Source organism: Lepisma saccharinum, chromosome 6 (assembly GCF_977018435.1).
Source record: "Lepisma saccharinum chromosome 6, izLepSacc3.1, whole genome shotgun sequence".
Lineage (NCBI taxonomy): Eukaryota > Metazoa > Arthropoda > Insecta > Zygentoma > Lepismatidae > Lepisma > Lepisma saccharinum.
In genome coordinates this window covers 50,262,878-50,281,157 of record NC_139234.1, presented here as the reverse complement: position 1 = coordinate 50,281,157, position 18,280 = coordinate 50,262,878, and the positions used below count along the sequence as shown (strand labels likewise).

At 36.4% G+C, this 18,280-nt stretch overlaps 2 protein-coding genes across 2 annotated transcripts in view; one reads left to right on the top strand and one right to left on the bottom strand.

Annotated features, from left to right (window-relative positions):
- Positions 1 to 436: 436 nt before the first annotated feature.
- The window catches only part of SIDL (SIDL trafficking protein particle complex subunit 10), a 69,260-nt gene continuing 51,416 nt past the window's right edge, over positions 437 to 18,280 (bottom strand). Inside the window, exons 17-20 of the mRNA XM_083123862.1 lie at positions 18,045 to 18,227; positions 16,827 to 17,004; positions 12,427 to 12,561; positions 437 to 599 (exon numbers count right to left, since the gene is read on the bottom strand). Coding sequence (XP_082979988.1) covers positions 448 to 599; positions 12,427 to 12,561; positions 16,827 to 17,004; positions 18,045 to 18,227 — 648 coding nt within the window. The 3' untranslated portion in view covers positions 437 to 447. The remainder of the gene's footprint in view (positions 600 to 12,426; positions 12,562 to 16,826; positions 17,005 to 18,044; positions 18,228 to 18,280) is intronic.
- Positions 2,051 to 10,673, top strand: LOC145988740 (uncharacterized). Its single transcript, XM_083123863.1, has 5 exons — positions 2,051 to 2,311; positions 5,878 to 6,019; positions 7,772 to 8,670; positions 9,121 to 9,368; positions 10,215 to 10,673. The coding sequence occupies exons 1-5, from the start codon at positions 2,117 to 2,119 to the stop codon at positions 10,624 to 10,626; spliced, it is 1,896 nt and encodes a 631-aa protein (XP_082979989.1). The 5' UTR covers positions 2,051 to 2,116; the 3' UTR covers positions 10,627 to 10,673.

The window sequence follows — 18,280 nt, the reverse complement described above, 5'->3', positions numbered from 1 at the left end:
AAGAGTATCAACAGCTGTATTAATATAGGTTCAAAATGATATATCAAATCAGATCTAGAAAAGGGAGAATCGGAAGTGAAATAGAGGAAAGTGCAAATGAAAACAGAGAAGGAGAGTAAAGGAGAAATGAGTATCAAGAGAGAGCAAAGAATAATGAGTTGTTGTGTGTGTGTGTGTGTGCTTGAATCTACGTTTATACTTACTTACTTGACTTCATTTATCAATATACTCTACACACTCTGTTCACTCACTCCAAATTTTCTGGTGTCATCTTTGCAGAGTGACAAAGCTATTGTAAATATTTTTAAAGCATCACTGCTTCAAGATGAAGTCAGAGCTATAGAAGGGTTGGTGGATCAGTGCAGCCACACTGGGAATCTGCTGCAAACCAATAACGTACAAAGATTCAACAAACTTTGAGTAAATACTCACACTTTCCTTGCTCTACTACGTCAAGGATGTATCGGCAGTTGCAGGGGTGGTTGATGGCAGAACGTGGACCTGCTGGGCTTTGCTACAGTTATAGACCTGCCCTGCACTAAAAGGCTCCAATCTGGGAGTACTGCTTGCTGTACCCAACTCTGGTTTTCGAGCCGACTCTGAAATAAGAAAGTGTAGTCATGTATTTTTGCAACCACCTATTACAAGACTATACAAAATATATAATTCCAGAGCATGAGCACGTTACTGAAAAAAAAAGTAACATTCTAAATAAAAAGGAATTATTTGTGAAAACTGAATGATTCTTTGCTTTATACTAGAGATACATCAGATTACTTGGCACTCTTATCAGTAACAGCTGCTATTACTGATAATTTCATTAATCCAATACATATCTATAAATAGGCTGTAATTTAATGTAAAATTCTGCTATTCTGGATATGAACATAGAATATGTATGCCCTAGTTTTATAAGTAGGTGGCCGCGGTGGCTCAGTCGGTAACGCGTCTGACTACCATGCTCAAGGTCCCGGGTTCGATCCCCGGCCGGTTCAAATCCGGGAACTTTTCTAACGGTTGGAAGCGGCCCCGGCGCCCACCCAGCGTCGAATAACATGGGTACCTGGGGGAAACCCTGGGGGGTTTAGGCAGTCAGGGGCGTGGTGCTGATCACATCACCCCTACTCACGACTGGATCAAGAAAGTGTGGGGCGTTACCCCCACACCCCCTATACGCCTTCATGGCGTGGTGCTAAGCACAGGGGAACACTTTACCTTTTTTACCTTTTAGTTTTATAAGTAAATAACTCAATATGTAGTTTCTTTTTCAAAGCACTACTTACTTCATTAACAAAGTTAATTAATTAGAATCAAGTGATCTATTAGGTATGGACTGATATGAAATTTTTACTAATACCAATAAAATACCGATATAAAATTGATAGATATTGATACCAAATAATGACATGATCAAATATCAAATGCAAAATTTCATGAGGAATTAAAATATGTAACAATCATGGTTATTATGAGTTTTACCATAGAAGCTGGTTATTAGAAGGTTAAAAAAAATTTAAAAAATGGCAGAAGCTTGCACACAATTTGCACTATTATTAACTATCTATTAAATTACACCATCCCTACCGTTTATAAATAGAAATATCTATATCAATAAAATTATAAGCATTTCTTTTAATTTAATACTAAAAATCTGATTTACTACTTTCATACCTACTAGAAGCTGAACAAAAATGGTGGTAATTGCAGAGGTCGGAAGTAGCGCGCTACTTGTAGCGGCGCTACTGTAGCTAGCTACAAAATTTGTAGCTGTAGCTGTAGCGGCGCTACATTTTATAAATTGTAGCTGTAGCTGTAGCGTCGCTACAAAATTCTTGTAGTTTGTAGCGAAAATCACCTCGCTACCGCTACTTTTCTTGTTGGAGTTTTGAGGTAAATGTTTACGTGGCAACAGTGTTTACCAGAGAAGAAGAAGAAGAAAGGTTGCCATGCAACTGTGTAGCGCGTTAACTTTGTTGTTTGTTCCTAAAGGAAAAAGTATAAATACCTTCGTCTTTGGTCTCTCGATGTCATTTGTATTTTGTTTGGGAGGTAGTGGAAGCTCGTGAGCCCGTTAATTTTGTGCGTCGCCTTTGTTTTATAGTACCACGTTATTATTATGAGTGATATCGACAGCGACGATTGTGGAAGCAAACCACGCGAGAAGTTGCCATGGGAAGAATACAATAAGTTTTTTACTTTCAAGAGGACAGGGAAAAATGGAAATTTCATTGTAAGCTGCAATCTTTGCTGCATAGGAAACGAATTGTCGGTGACGAAGACCAGCACATACAATATGAAAATTCACTTACAGGTAAGTGTAAAATTAAAGGATATAATAATAATGAAAGGGGAGATATAAACTCGGTCACATGTTTCATTACAATTTCTTGAAAGTGTGTAAATGTAGAAATAATGCAATTACATGCCACGTTGTTTACCTGCCAGTTGGTAACCATTAACATTTATCATACATTTGTACATTTTACACAGTTTTTCTCCTGTGTGCTATTTGGACAGTCTTTCGAACAAAGGCATGTAGTGCTCACCAAAGTCGGTAAGTGGTTGGTTTCATTAAATAGTACTAGATTTTCGACTTCTGTCCAATGTATTACTTTGGAAGGATTAATTGAAGCATGCGAAAGTTTCCGAAATGAGTTTTTAAAATTGTGCAGAACGTGCACCTAGTTTTAGTCGAAGAAACCTCCAACTGTGCGCCAATTTCGTACTGGAAAGTAATTTCCAAAGTTTCCGTGCCCATAAAATTGAGGTGTGTGTGTTAACCTCAACTTTGAAACATTCGCCCGTAAATAGCGAGACCCGAATATAAAGTTCGGTATTATCTAACCTTCTTGCTTGGCCGAATCATTTTCTCATGAATATAGTAATATTTTGGGCCTAATCTGCCGTTTTGCAAATTGTCCAACGTACTGTTATTTCAACCCTTTTGGAAGAGCAAAAAATATTGTAGACGAAATGTTTGTTGCTTGGAATTTTGATCGACGTCTTCAATCGAAGTTATTTTTTTCCCGCTTAAATAAGAATTTTCAAAGGGATTGCAGAGAATTTCACAGTGCGAAAATTGAAATTTAGAGTTATAATGAATTTAATACCTTTTTCACTAATCAGGAGCTACTACAATGTGGAGTTCTTAAGTCAATGTGGTGTTCATTGTCATTTAATATCATGCACGTGTGATATGACCACAAAAGACATAAAAAAATGGAAGTGACTATTTTCACCAGGTGGTGGGATTAGCATACGAGGCTATTTTCACCAACAAATGTAAATGCTTGACCATAGCATTGTATTTGGCGCAAGTTTCTTTTGTTACATTGCGATTTCATCATTCTACGAACAAGTTTCTTTTGTTACATTGCGATTTCATCATTCTACGAATGCAATTTTTATATGCTTAGATTTAAGTCTGTTAACACATACTGCGGAGTTTTAGTGATTACTTAAAGATGTATGCTTTCATAGTTATGTTAGGTGGGCCAGGTTTGGTTTTCTTAGCATTAAAATAAAGTCCCTAAATGCATTCTACTAAACTTCCGATTTACTTCTACTAGTCTACAATACTTAAGTTGCTTCACGATGGAAAATGCATTGTCCGTGGGAAGCACACATGCTCGCCTAAGGTAATTTTTAAGTGTTTTTTTCAACATTTATAACTTTTACCGAAATCCAAACAAAGGTTCAAATTTTGTGTGATAATGATTGCCAAAATTCTAAGATTAGTCTTACTGCTAGGATAATTTGAAAAAAAAAAACAAAAATTCATAAAATAATCTAAACCGTTACCCACATCCATGTTTGATACCCAGTGGAGGTACATTGTAGTTCAGATTTTAAAATGTAGGCCCACTCCCGATTAGCCAAACTGTGCATAAAGTGGACTTAAAATCTCATTGGGCAGTAGTACTTAAGTTACTGCTAAGGAGTTAATTTAAAGTAAAATTGGTGCAACTACTACTGTCACAAAGTAGTGAGAATAGCAGAAAGTGTTAAGACCAGAAATCACATGATCTGGTGTTGGGAAGTATTTACAAATAATTTTAATGCTGGAAGTGACCTGCCTAACCTAACAATGAAAGCACAAGGAATGCAATGCCCCTTTCATACTACATCATGTGACATATTAGCAGTACCAATTCATATTAGAACACCTTGTGATATTTTTCAAACTTCATAATGTAAAGAAAAATTACTTGTCCATACGAAAATAAATGCACGCCGACATAAGTTTCTTACACATCAACAATTAAGGAATGCACACATACATGTAGTAGGCCAGGTTGGAGATCATACACATGAGAATTTAAATTCTGGTGAAAATAGCTTCAAAGCTAGCTTCACCACCTGGTGAAAATAGTTACTCCATAAAAAAAAAATGTATTGAGAGCAATTGAACATAACTGCATAACCTCATAAGAATCACTTCCTTGTAGTTGATATTCTTCCTGCCCCTCCAATAAATATCTCTCAGGGCAGAATAACTTTTTTGTAGTGAAAATGTTGAGACTGTGAGTAAAGTGTACAGATAGGTATCCGAGTAGCCATAGCCTGGAATGATGTTGAAGTGACATTTTCTCATTATCTGATTTCACAAACTTGGAGACATTTGCATTACTTTATGAATCTGGGGTCCGGATTTTCAATTTGTGGAATAAGGTGTTTTGACAAGTTATGAAAGAGTAGAGCTGTAGAAGGTATGAATCAAAATTCTTGACCCTCGTCCCCCCCCCCTCCCCACAAGGGTTGGAAATGAATAAAAAAATTATTAGTTATTATTCTTATTCACAGCTTTCATTCTTTCTAGTGTAATTAAACACTTATTTTAAAATTTAACATACTGCTTTGATATGGAATTCATAGCTAGACAAAAAATGAAACTGACTAATCAGTTTCTTCAGTGCATTCTTCAAATTTCAGTTCCGTTATTAAATGGAATGTGTGCACATTCATAGAGCTAGAATATATCCATACAGATATCCTCTAGTGTTCAAACCCAGTAAAACTTGACGTTAACGTAAAAACAAACGTAACATTTATGTTACCACTTTGCCATTGGGTAAGCACTAAGGCTGAGCCAATATCACTTGGATGCTTGGGAATTGGAACGATAAAAGCTTTTTGAAATATTGATTGATATCAGAAATTATACTGCTCTAATTATTTGCATAAATTTACCAAAGTTTTTGCTTAAAAATATTCATGAATATTTTATGTTATGCTAATACAAAATTCAATGTTTTTGCACATAAATCGGGCACAACTTCCAATTTTGCATAATTCCCAGGATAATTAGCCTCTGCGAAAGTGTTTTGTGCCATTTATGTGGATCCTGCATACAATCAAACAACAAAAAAGTATCTGCCAATATTGATGAATAGAAAAGATGCTTTCTGATACAGATACCACTTGTATCAGCTCAGCCCTAGTAGGCACACACATGAGGCAAAAACAAATTAATTCCTAGAAGCAATACCCAATGTCTTCTCTCATGACATGCTATTCACATTAAGGGAAGTGTTTTCCCACAAACACTAGGGACCAAAATTGTATATATTGTTTCCATTGCAGAATTATTTATCTCAAGACAACTTCACGTCTTTGGTTTCTGAGGTAACATGGGAGAAAGTTGCCATGGAATTCCACAGTATTTATGCATGACAGTCTCGGCAAGTTTTATTCTTATTAGAACCTTATAAATGGTCCCGTGGCATTTTACTGTATGGTAACATGTGTAAGATTTCCTGTGATTATTTTAAATCCCAAGTATTTTGTAAGAAGTTCAAAATTTCAGAGATTAAATCTTGTTACTGTATCACTGCACTTTCATTTGTGCACCTATAGTCATAATATTTTTTTCTTTAGAGAAAACATGAGCAGAAGTTGGGAGAGTTGAATAAATCCATCGAATCAAGCAGAAAGAGAAAAAGAGAGATCTGCGATAGCAACCAACGGCAGAAGCAGTTAAAATTAAGCAGCCTCAAAGATGGAAGATTCTCTTTTTCAGGTGAGTTATTTGTGAGAGCATATTGATGTTTGGGATTTCTATTTTGGTTTTCATCGTTCTTATACCACTCACGAGTGAACTGTGACTGTGATGAATGGAGAGAATGAAAGAGACAGTCACATCCATACTTTACCCACGATCCAAACCAATTGATGAAGGACAGTGGCTACTCACCGGAAATTCTGGGAATTATGCATGAATATTTTGTTCCGGGAATTATGTGGAATTTTGGATTCATTGGAATCGCACACTCTTCATATTGTTAATATTTTTATTGAGGGGCGGTAGTATGTAAGTTTGGAATAGAGAAAACCTCTGCTTGCATCCTTGAATTTTTGGAAGGTTTGCCTTGAAAACCGGGAATTATACTTGAATTTTTTCATGGTCTTAGAGTGGCCACCCTGTGAAGTAGCATGCTAATGCTAGCAAATCCACCATAGGGACTGGCAATTTCATAATTTTTATTGTACATTTCTTTTGTCTTCAACCATGGGCAGTGCGAGGGGGTGCTTGCGTGCCCCTTAATTTTCTTCCGCATCCCCTACGTTCAACTGAAAACCCTAACTGTTAGAGTGTATATTATGTCATGTCACATTGAGCACCGAATGTCAGGTACTGAATGAAGTAAGACCGTTATTATTGTATGCAATGGACAAGCACGTAAAGAGATGCAGCGGCAGCCTCTATAAAGATCAGCGGCAGATTTTTTCTTCAGTCAGCATTGTTGTTATGATTGTTTTCTTCCTTTCTTTCATTAAGTGCTCTGTATGCGGTTTTCGATAATCGCCTATAGCAGAGATTCCCAAACTTTTTTTGTTTCACGGCACCCTTAGTGTTTCAAGGTGCCTGTAAACCATCCAGTGTGCTGCAGTGAACTGTTTGGTAACCACTGCCCTATAGCTTGGTGTGAGTTAGGTTTTTATTTTATTTGTTTTTTTATTGTTTATAAATGGTTTATTTTTCGCCTACTTGTTCTTCCTCTTACTGGAGCAAAAATTGCAGCTGCTTTCAAATTATCAGGAAATTATTTAAGCAAGTTGTAATGTGAAGGGTAGTTTTCTTGTTAATACATTCTATGTATTTGTTCCACATTACATGTCTAGTAAACGTACCATTTCAGGCTTTTTCAGAAACTCTTACGAAGAGGCCCAATGTTCACGAAAAAATTTTGGAATAAGTTATTGGGGGTGGGATTTTATCCTGAAGTGGCAGACGGAAAGTACAATGTACTATGCAATCGTATTTTGTAACTCCACTGGTTACATTAAAAAGGTTCAAGAATTGTGTTTTTAAAGGTCAGGATAATTTCATTTTGTATTTCACTACATAGTTCAATGAGACTGCAACGTGTATCTGAATGTTTACACTGTATGACAAATTTCTTGGAGTATAAGTATCATCATGGATGTCCAGGGGGAGTTCAAGCTGGGGGGAGGGGGCACATCTTCTCGTGAAAATGGATGTCAATATAAAGATATATAATTTCATTTCAGTCAGTAATTTATGTTAAATCAGTGGAGGCGATTAGGGGTGTAGTTGCCCCCCACTTTTTGCTATTTATGCTAGTTACTATGCTAAACCTTATCTACCAAGAGAAAGAAACTGTTCTTCTCTCACACACACACCCCTTTATTTTTTAAAGATTGCATGCATGTTAGTTGAATACTGATAATTATAATTATATATTGAAACTTTTAATTAATTCTTAATCTTTCATGGCATTAATCAAATTTCATATCCTTTCATTTGTAGGGGAAAACCAAGAGAGTATAGACAATAAGTTGCTTGAGTGGATAGTAGATGGGTTGCATCCATTCTCTGAGGTGGACAGACCATCGTTCAATGACTTATGGCAGTCTTTAACAAAGAAGAAGTTGATGTGCTCTGCGACCTTAAAGAAAAAGTTGGGGGAGCAATATGAAAGAATGAAATCTTCAATGTTAGACGAATTTGAAAAGGTCAGTTTTGTCTCAGCCACAGCAGATTGTTGGACTGCACATCATAGGTCCTTCTTAGGAGTAACCTGCCACTGGTTGGATCCACTGTCTCTAGAGAGGAAATCTGCTGCTCTTGCATGTCGGCGTCTCATAGGAAGCCATACTTACGATGTTTTGGCAAAAGAGCTGCAGGACATATTTATCAGGTACCACATTCATAATAAAGTAGTGGGTGTGGTAACTGATAATGGATCAAACTTCGTGAAAGCCTTCAAGGAGTTTTCTGCAAGTGAGCCGGAGGACAGCCAAGAGTCTGATGTGGTGGAAGAAGAAATTACAGAAATTCTTGCCACAGGAGATTGCACTTTGCCACCACACATTCGCTGTGCAGCACACACTTTACATCTTGTTGCAGTGAAAGATTCAGAAAAGGCTGCATCATCAGATGCAAATTACAAAAGGCTCTTCCGAAGTGCGTTCGCTAAAGCACAGGCATTGTGGAATAAATCTAGGCAGTCTTCCCAGGTTGCTGACATAGTGAAAAAACAGCTTGGTGCATGTCTGATTGTACCAAATGCAACACGATGGAATTCAGTGCATTCTGCTGTATCGGCACTATGTCAGCATTTTACAAAGCATGAGGAGAAAGTGCATGCAATTTCTGATGCAGTTGGCCTGTGCAGATTTTCTCCACATGAGATTGAATTTTTGAAGGTAGGTCCGATATGATAAAATTACTTATGTAGTTGGCACTCATTTCATACTCTTAACTTATTCAGTCATTGCAAGCTGTACTTACAAACTGCTATAATATTCTTAATTTTTGCCTTCAATTATTATAGTGTACTTTTTAAGATTCCAAAGTGCAGAATTTGCATAATATTTTTCTCATAAATTTTAAGTGATGCATACACTTATGTGCTGGAATCAGAAGAAATTATTAACATACATTTTTATTGTGGAGATTAGAAACTGTTTGCTGTGTTTTTCCAAAATGGATTTCCTTTGAATGATATGCTACATTTAAAGTACATGAAGGAATCATGCTTATGAATTGTTTTTAATATTTTCCCCATTGTTTATTGCTATAACAAACATTATATTTACAAATGAATAAATTAATTCCTACAATGTTTTAAAGTAACGTACATTTTATTTTTGAAGGAATATGCTGAGGTTACACAACCACTAGCCAAAGCAATTGACATTCTCCAGGGAGACAAGAAGGTGTCCATTGGATATCTCCTTCCCACACTCCACCAACTTCTTCGGATCCTTGGTTTGAAATTGGAATCTGGAGATGTAGCTCATTGTGATGCCCTTGCCAGAGCTATTGTTGATGGTGTCAAGCAAAGGTTTGCAGGCATTTTGTGGGATAAGGATACAGTGCTAGCTGCTTGTTTCCATCCAAGGTAAGAAGTTATCTGGAATTAATTCACTGCAGTGTCTTTTTTATCTTGATTATTCACATGAAAGATGCATGATGTTTTACTTTACATAACAAAACATCAACATTGTTAACTTCTCTTATAAGATAACAATTACATGCTTTCATATGTGCACAAATCAGAATATAGTTGCTTTATTTGATGTTCAAAATAATTTCTTGGCAACCTGTATTTTATTTAGTGCATGCCAATGTTAAACTTGTCTTTGGTTGAGAGGCGGATATCTAGTCTTGGCCAATAATACCTTGATATGTGAAGTATACATTTCAGCTGTTTCTTTTCACTATTTTTTTTAACATTTGTCTCATACTCATTTGTTTTTATAAATATATTATTTTATGCAGTTTCTCAATAGCCTAAGAGGTTTTCTTTTATAGTTTCCAGAACTTGATAACATGGTTGTTTATTATTTTTTTCAGTGTTCAAATGTAAACCAGCTGTCTTCCATGGTGCAGTAGTAGTTATCAAAGCATACTATGATACCCAGGAGTCTTGGGTTCAAAGCCCAGCCTGGGATTGTGTGTTTTTTGTGATTGTCCATTCATCAATTTCACCCATCCTCATCTTTGCGATTGCAATTAGCTCTCTCCCTCTCTCAATATGTCATTTATTGTCTCACTTATTTTGTCCAATGCTGTACTTTTCAAATATCTCCCTCTCATATTCAAAATAAACCAAATCAATTAGTTCAATGTAAACCTGCAATAAACTTGAAATTGTTGCCCCAAAGTGGACATCAAAGATTTGTTTTTTTTTTGTCTTCAGTGTAGTTAACCAATACCCTGATATAGCACTTTTATTGTATTTCAGATTCAAATTGTCATGGCTTGAATCGGAAAAAAAGAGTGAGGCACGCAGGTGGATGGAGAAAGCTGTATCTCATGATACGAAGGAAAGTTCAGCTTGTCGGAATGAAGAGAAGCAGCTAGACGATTTTGAAGATTTTTTCAAGTTTGAGCAAACGCAGTCGGAAACAGAACTACAAGAACTGTGCAGATTTCTAAAGGATGGTCCCAAACCTGTGGAGACGCTGCACAGTTACAGTAGCAAGTTCAAAGAAATTTTCATAAAATTGAACACTGTTATGCCGTCAAGTGGAGCTGTTGAGCGTTTGTTTAGTGTTGGCGGAAACTTGTTTTCTAGCAGAAGGACACGGCTGACCGACCAGAACTTCGAAATGCAGCTGTTGCTAAAGTTCAACAGACAGTTGAATTTGGTTTAAAAAACTTGTATTGGACAAACCAAACATGCATGTTATACACAGTTAATAAAGTGATTTGTACATTCGCAATAGGACTTTCAATAGTGTTATAAAATTAATATCTTGTCTCATACCAGCAACTAGCTTCAGGACAGGTTTTCCTTAAAACTTTATTTTTTTTCCCCAAATATCTATTGTGAAAGTTTAGTATATAGAACAGTAATACAGAATCATTAACTTGAGTGTTGATATAGAATGCAATGAGTGAGGGTGCAGCCCAATAGGTAGAGAGAAAAAAGTGGACAATAATGCTTAGTTGTGCTGAAGGCTAGTATCAAGATAAGGACATCCAGATGATAGATGTAATGATATTACAGATAATGTATGTATGCACACTTTAGTTATTTGATATCTGGATACATTGGCAAATAAGTATGTAGAGGATGTATAATCAAGTACTGTATTTGGATATTATACATCCAGGTGTATAGTTTACCAAGTACCTGAATAATTTTATTATCTATATATTAGGGCTAAGCCAATACTACTTCGAATCAATATCAGTGCCAACATACATCATAATGGCGATACTTGAAAAGATGTAATAATTCAAAAGTAGGTCAGAATGTGTAATATTTTTTATGATACTGCCCCAGTGGAACTAGGCTGTTGTCTTGAATATTGATTTTCACGCAAGATGATTGTTTGATCACCTCATTCATTTTACTCCCAATGTCTCTGGATATTTACCCTCTGCAGATTCTGGAAAAAGTATGTCAGCATCTATGATACCATTCAATGCATGGGACTCTGTATCAGTTCATTCCTACTATACATTCATGGTGCCGAAATGCTGTCAGGTAATCCAATGACTATACAAAGGTACCTAGACATCCAAATTGAGAATATTGGATTTCCACTATTCAAATTGCTAAAGATTTATTTATTAATTAAATGATTGATGTGTAGGAAATTTAGATATTGCTTGTCATAGTTCTCTGGGTTCATGCTCCTGATAATTCTCTTAGGAGTTTATGAAAAGATGCAATTGAAACTTTTTGTTCAAAATCCTTCCTTCATAATTTTTATAATTTTTCATTAAAAAATTAATTGTTGCCACCAAAAATGTTAAAACAAGTCAGATGGTAACTCAAAAAATATATCAATTGACTGGTATTGTGATAACTGCCTATTATCTAACTAACAGCTGGGAAGTTTCAAATTTCTTCATGACTTGTTTTTTGTTCATGCAGAAGTAGCGAAAAAGTAGCGAAGTAGCGAGTAGCGCACAGGAGTAGCGTAGCGAGCTACTTTTAGGTAAATGTAGCTGTAGCTGTAGCGAAGCTACATTTTGGAAAAGTAGCTGTAGCTGTAGCGAAGCTACTTTTAAAATGTAGCGTTCCAATCACTGGGTAATTGGACGTGAGTGAGTCGCTAACTTTTTCTGTGAAACTTACTTATAGAGGTTCTACAAACTCGCTTACATCTAATTATTATCAACCATGTCTTTTATTCCCCCAATTGAATACTTTTCCCCCATACCCATACTTTGAACTTTAAGCTGCTGCTTCCTTGATAGCCACTCATGTTCAGTGTTGCATTCAGAATCCCAGCACTCAGCATAGATGGTCCCACCAATTTAATTGAATCATCATTCATCTTCATCATCGTGAGTAGCCTAAAGAGGCAGAAAAGTTATGTAAAAAATATGAATAATACAAATATACAAGGCAAAGGAAATTAAAGCAATTACATAGAAATAAGGCAATACACACACAATTGAATGAAATACCTAATGCATGATAATAATATTTATCTTACCTTTGGTGGGTGTTTTCTGGTCAGCAGGAATATACTTGGAGAGACGTACAAGGGGAAGAGGTAGAAAACCTCCTATAAGAGGCATCACATCGAGTGTAACAGTCTGCTTATCCACACCATCCAGAGATATAACACCTGAAAAATTAAACATAACAGGATCTAATAAAAGCACGTAAGGTATTAAAAAACTGGTTTCTTGTCTTTAACAGTGCATGAAACCTGCAAGCTAATTTGTCATATTTCATTTTTACAAAATTCCAAATTATGTCCATAACAAGAAGGATATATAGGTTTCTACATAATGCATCATGTGTTCCTCGTACCTGATCAGTAGGGACCAGATTTTAAAGGGGATTCCTTTTTTTTTATTTTTCAACACGGATCATGCAATAAACAACAACAGTGCTGATAATTATCTTCCACCAACAAGATTACATGATTTTGACTTCGCATTTTCAGCCCACATTACCTTCTTCTTCCTTTTTTAAAAACATTTTCCTTTCTGGCCCCTTTATTGACTAGTTTTCAACCTACATTCCTTTTTTTTTCCTTTTTAAAAAACATCTTCATTGGTCCCTTGATTGACAAGATATCAAATATTTTGTACGACTGTATTTTCCCTAAACAAATCATTCAACAGCTGTCTATTTGGTGCAGCTTATAGGAAAGAAAGAACAAACGGCTTCTACCTTACCTTCCCTCCACGAGTGTTGGGAGTAGATTGCTGGGATTGTTGCAACAATGCTATCTGAGCTTAAGCAGTAACAAACACGTTAAGTTGAAAGTGTATTTATCTGCTTGATTTAGACCTTTATTGTGAAGTTTTTTAGAATAGTTTTAACTTTACTGTGTGACATTGACGACAGTGAAATTACGAAGCCAGGTACAAGTGGTAGCAAGCTATGGAATGCAGTTAGCTATTTCAAGGAAGATTAAGATGGTAAGATTATTTGCTGTACCTTACCTTCCAAAAAAAAAAAAAAAAGACAATAGTTTATTTTTGCACTCCACTAAAAATATTATCTTAAATGAAAGCACAATATATACCATTCATATATAAAAAGGAATGCATTAAATTTCTTGCATTTTTTACTTTACTTCATACGAAATGTAATGTATCCATTTTTACACATGAATGGTATATATTGTGCTTTCATTTAAAATAATACTTTTAGTGGAGTGCAAAAATAAACTACAGTCCTTTTTAATTTCCTCTTTTGGCAATAATTTTCTCTTTATTGGTCCTTTTTAGAGTAAAATTTTCCCCTTTAAAATCCAGTCTCTACTAATCAGTATTTGTTGACTCACCTTAAATGAAAATGGATATTTAACCTGGTTTGTCTTGGTCACTGTTAGATAATATTCCTCATTGGAATTACACTTACTACTTCTTCCAAACAAATTATGGATTTAATAACACAAGAAAAAAATGTATAATAGGGATGAGTATTCTATTGTAAGGTTTAAAAACAATACTACAACTTTGGTTAAAGGATAAAGCTTTCTACCACACAGAAGAATTTTAAATTCACCCCAAAGATAATTTGCTATTTTAGTGTTTAACTTTTTTAAATATTTTTTATTCTGTCTTTCTTCTCTTTCTCTTTTTTTCCTGCCCATCTCCACACCTATTGTTTGTTCTATGTATAAACCCATAACTACAACATCTCAAGTCTATTACAATATTTATCTGTTTTTACTAATTATATCGAACCAATATGTTGTCTCTATTGAACTATTTAATCTTAACTTGCGTGGGCTTAATGATTGTAAGTGTAATAATCAAGTTACTGTAATCAATAGGTAACCTGAAAATGTAATCATATATAATCATTGATGACATCTCTTGCATGTAAAACGCTTAATGATGAATAAATGTATTCTATGCTATTGGTATATGCTGATACTGGCATATCGGTTTATCAGCAAAAAAAGTAAAGTGCTTTGCACTATGCCATGAAGGCATATAGGGGGTGTGGAGTTAGGGCCCCGCAGTTTCTTGATCACGGGCAAAGGTGGAGGTGATATAATCAGCACCACACCCATGGCCACCTTTACCCCCCCCCCCACCCCAGTTTCCTCCAGATACCCAATTTATACGATGCTGGTGAGCGTCGGAGCTACTTGGATAAGTGGAAAAAGTCCTGGTTCTCTCCCACCGAGGATCGAACCTGCCGAACCTGGGTCTCTTTGATGGTAGTCAGATGCCCTTCTACTGTGGTTTATCACCAACTTAGTGCAATTTATGCTATTTTATTGCAACTCTCATGAATACAGCAAAGTCTCGAAAATTTGAAGTACATGAGACCTATACTACCTCAAAACTCAGACTATAAGGAGTAACTTGGAAAAAAGCAGTAGAGGTAAAAGGAAAACAATGAAAGAATTATTTAGCAGTGGCCACCTATCCTATCAGGCATTCTGTTTTCTTCACTAATTTGCATTCACACCATCATGCCTTCCCAGACCACTAGACACGATGGAGCCTCAGTATCTGCTAAATAATCCTCCTAGGCATTACACAACATATTCACTATATTTCCCAAATACATCTTGTGTTCGGGATTACCTGCATATGACATATAACAAGACAACGGAGACAGAACAAGTCTCTGAAACATTGGTACATGCAAAAAAAAAAACTAAGTACAGTGGTAAAAAGTCCAAGCCAGTCATCATGAATCAAAAAAAATTACAAAGAAGTGTATAAAACTTTTTTCAAGATTCATTATGATTATTATGAAATTTCGGAGTGTAGTGTCAAAACGATGCCATTATTCTCAATTCTAAATTATGCTGGCTCCCATGGCAGAGTGGTTAGCACATCGCACTACGATGCCAGGGGTCCCAGGTTCGAATCCCAGCCTGGGCATGGAAGTTTGTGAGTGTCCATTCATCAATTTCATCATATCATCACTCATCAACATCTTCACAAAAGGCAAAGTAAAAATAAAGCAAATCAATCAATCTAACCTAAATTATGAAGTCTCACACACCAAGATACGAGGGGTAGTCATAAAGTTTTAATTATCACCTCGAAAAAATCAAGCTGCGACCATGAAACTTGGTGATGGTGTTAGTCCTTCTCTACATATTCACTCTTCAATGCGACGCATTTTTCCCAACGATGGATGACTTGGCAGAGACCTTGGTTGCAGAAGGCTGCATTTTGGCTGTTCAGGAAACGTTCCACCTCGAAAATCACCTCGTCGTCCTTCTGGAAATGCCTGCCACGCAATGGTTTCTTCCTCCAAGGAAAGAGGAAGAAGTCACTGGGTGCCATGTCAGGAGAATACGGGGGGGGGGGGGGAGGCAAAATTTGATAGCCCAAAGAAGCAGCATGTGTGACTGTGTCCTGTGCAGAATGAGCTGGGGCGTTATTGTGGAGCAAAAAGACCCCCTTACACAGCTTCCCGCGACGCTTCGTCTTGACAGCCTCCCGTAACCTCGTCAGGAGATTTCGGTAGTATGCTCCTGTGATGGTTTGCCCCTTAAGAGCATAATCTGTTAGCACCACATCATGGCAGTCAGAAAAAAAACACTCATCATCACCTTGCCCGATGATGGTTGGGTCTTCACCTTTTTCGGCTGTGGTGAATCCACATGTTTCCATTGCTTGCTTTGCTCCTTTGTCTCGGGGTCATAGTGATACACCCAGCACTCATCCATGGTGATTAGGCGGCTAAAGAAGTCATCTGGATTGGCCTTACACAGCTGCAACATTTCCGCTGCTGCCTTGGTTCGGCGGACTTTTTGAATGGGTGTGAGCAGTCGCGGGACTCAGCGGGCGGCGACCTTTGTCATGTTCAAAATGTCGTGCAAGATGTTGAAAACTGATCCATGACTGATTTTCACTTTTTCCACTATCACCTCGATTGTGATACGCTGGTCTTCGAGCACCAGGGCCTCCACTTCTCTTGCGATTCCCGATTCTTCACGGAGAGATGGTCTGCCACTTCGTTCTTCATCATTCAGACTTGTTTGACCACACTGGAAGCGTCTGCGCCACCTACTAACCACTGTGGCATATGATGGTGCATTGTAGCTGTACACTTCCACCAACTCAGCATGGATTGTTGCAGCGTTGTTCCCCTTCAAATGCAGAAAACGAATTACCGCACGATACTCCACTTTATCAATGGGCTGCGCCATTTTGTTTTGGGTCCTCTAGCGGCGTGCTACGGTACTGTGGCGCGGGGATTTCAATGTGTACCAGGACTGCAGACATGTACCTGCAAACACACTAAAAAAATAATTACATAACTTTATTTTTTCGAGGTGATAATTAAAATTTTATGACTACCCCTCGTATGTCCTTAGCAAATGTTATTAAATTACAACAATTACTTTGATTTATATAAGCAAAAATCTGAGGACGAGATCAATGTAACAAAGCTTACCAGCAGTTCTTCCACAAACAGCCCACATGGTCTGATCAGCAAGGACTTCGTACATGAGCGAGCAGTGAACAGTTGGATTAACCTGAATGACCTGCAACTGAAGGTGGCACATGGTCCCTGCTCGACAAAATTCATTGCCTTTACTTGGTTCAACTCGAGACCTCACGATGAACACAGTCTATAATGGAAGGAAAAAAGAAAAATAGCACACATTAAAGCCTTGGAGAGTACAGATTCCACACAACATTGGTAACAGCTTTATAATACTACAAAGAGAAAGTAGACACTCCCTTTCCTACTAGAATCTATTTCTGAGAGAGGAGAAAACTAACTTATGGAAATTGTGCTATGGCTGGATATAGGAGTGGCACAGAATGAAAAGACCTCAGGTTCGATTCCTGGCTTTCATGAATCTTTAAGTTTTACATAAATATGCAATAATATTGTGTAACTTAGAAAAAACATGAACATATTCGTCTATCAATTTTGGTGACTCAATGTTAACATTCACAAAAGGTAACTGACTAGCACTGTGTCAAATCTAGAGCAGATTAGGTACAAAAGTGGTGGCAGTGAGTCACTGAAATTCATACACAAATAAATTATGTTTTTTTGCAAGTAGCATGATATTAGGGATGGACTGATATGAAAATTTTGAGCGATACTGATAAAGTACCAACATTCTACCAATTCAATATAAAATTCCAAATGATCCTTGAACAAGCTGGATGATTATCTGACCTTAATAAATACATGTTACATGATAACTGCAGCCATAAAAAAAACTCATATTTAGACATATGCTTTAAAAAAATAGAGCATGCAAATTATGTGTTTATATCAAGAAACATTGTAACAAAATTTCAGAAAATTTCACTAAATTATAAGACATTTATAGATGTATCAGATCGGTAAAATTATCAGTGATTTTTCCATTACACCGATATGCCTATGGTATATTTACATTTATATATATATATATATATATATATATATATATATATATATATATATATATATATATATATATACTGATACCGATAGCGTATCGATTAATCTGTCCCATCCCTACATGAGATTATTGAATATTTATGTAAGAAATGAGTTACAATGTTAATTTCTGTTCCATGCAAGAGGGAAAAGCTAGCTAATTGAAACATGCATCGACAATTAAATGTTGATAGAAATTCAGTACTCTCTATGAATTGATACACATACCTTGTAATCATGGACATCAAATGTACATCTGTAGGTTCTAAAAGATTCATTATCTGAAGTATCATTCAGACTGTCTATAGGCCTATATTCTACACTGAATTCAGTCTTCACAGGTGGTGTTTCTTCCAATTTGTCAACTTTAAGTTCCCACATGTAAGATATGTTCATATTGTTTGTAACAACCTGGAAAACACACAAATTTTAAAAGGTACCAAAATATAATAAAGCAGATTCTA

Bases quoted from the DNA above. Each gene is read 5' to 3' on its own strand.
- LOC145988740 (XM_083123863.1), top strand. From the start codon at position 2,117: ATGAGTGATATCGACAGCGACGATTGTGGAAGCAAACCACGCGAGAAG. The intron at 2,312-5,877 runs GTAAGTGTAAAA...TTTTTTCTTTAG, and splicing joins ATATGAAAATTCACTTACAG to AGAAAACATGAGCAGAAGTT. The intron at 9,369-10,214 runs GTAAGAAGTTAT...ATTGTATTTCAG, and splicing joins GCTGCTTGTTTCCATCCAAG to ATTCAAATTGTCATGGCTTG.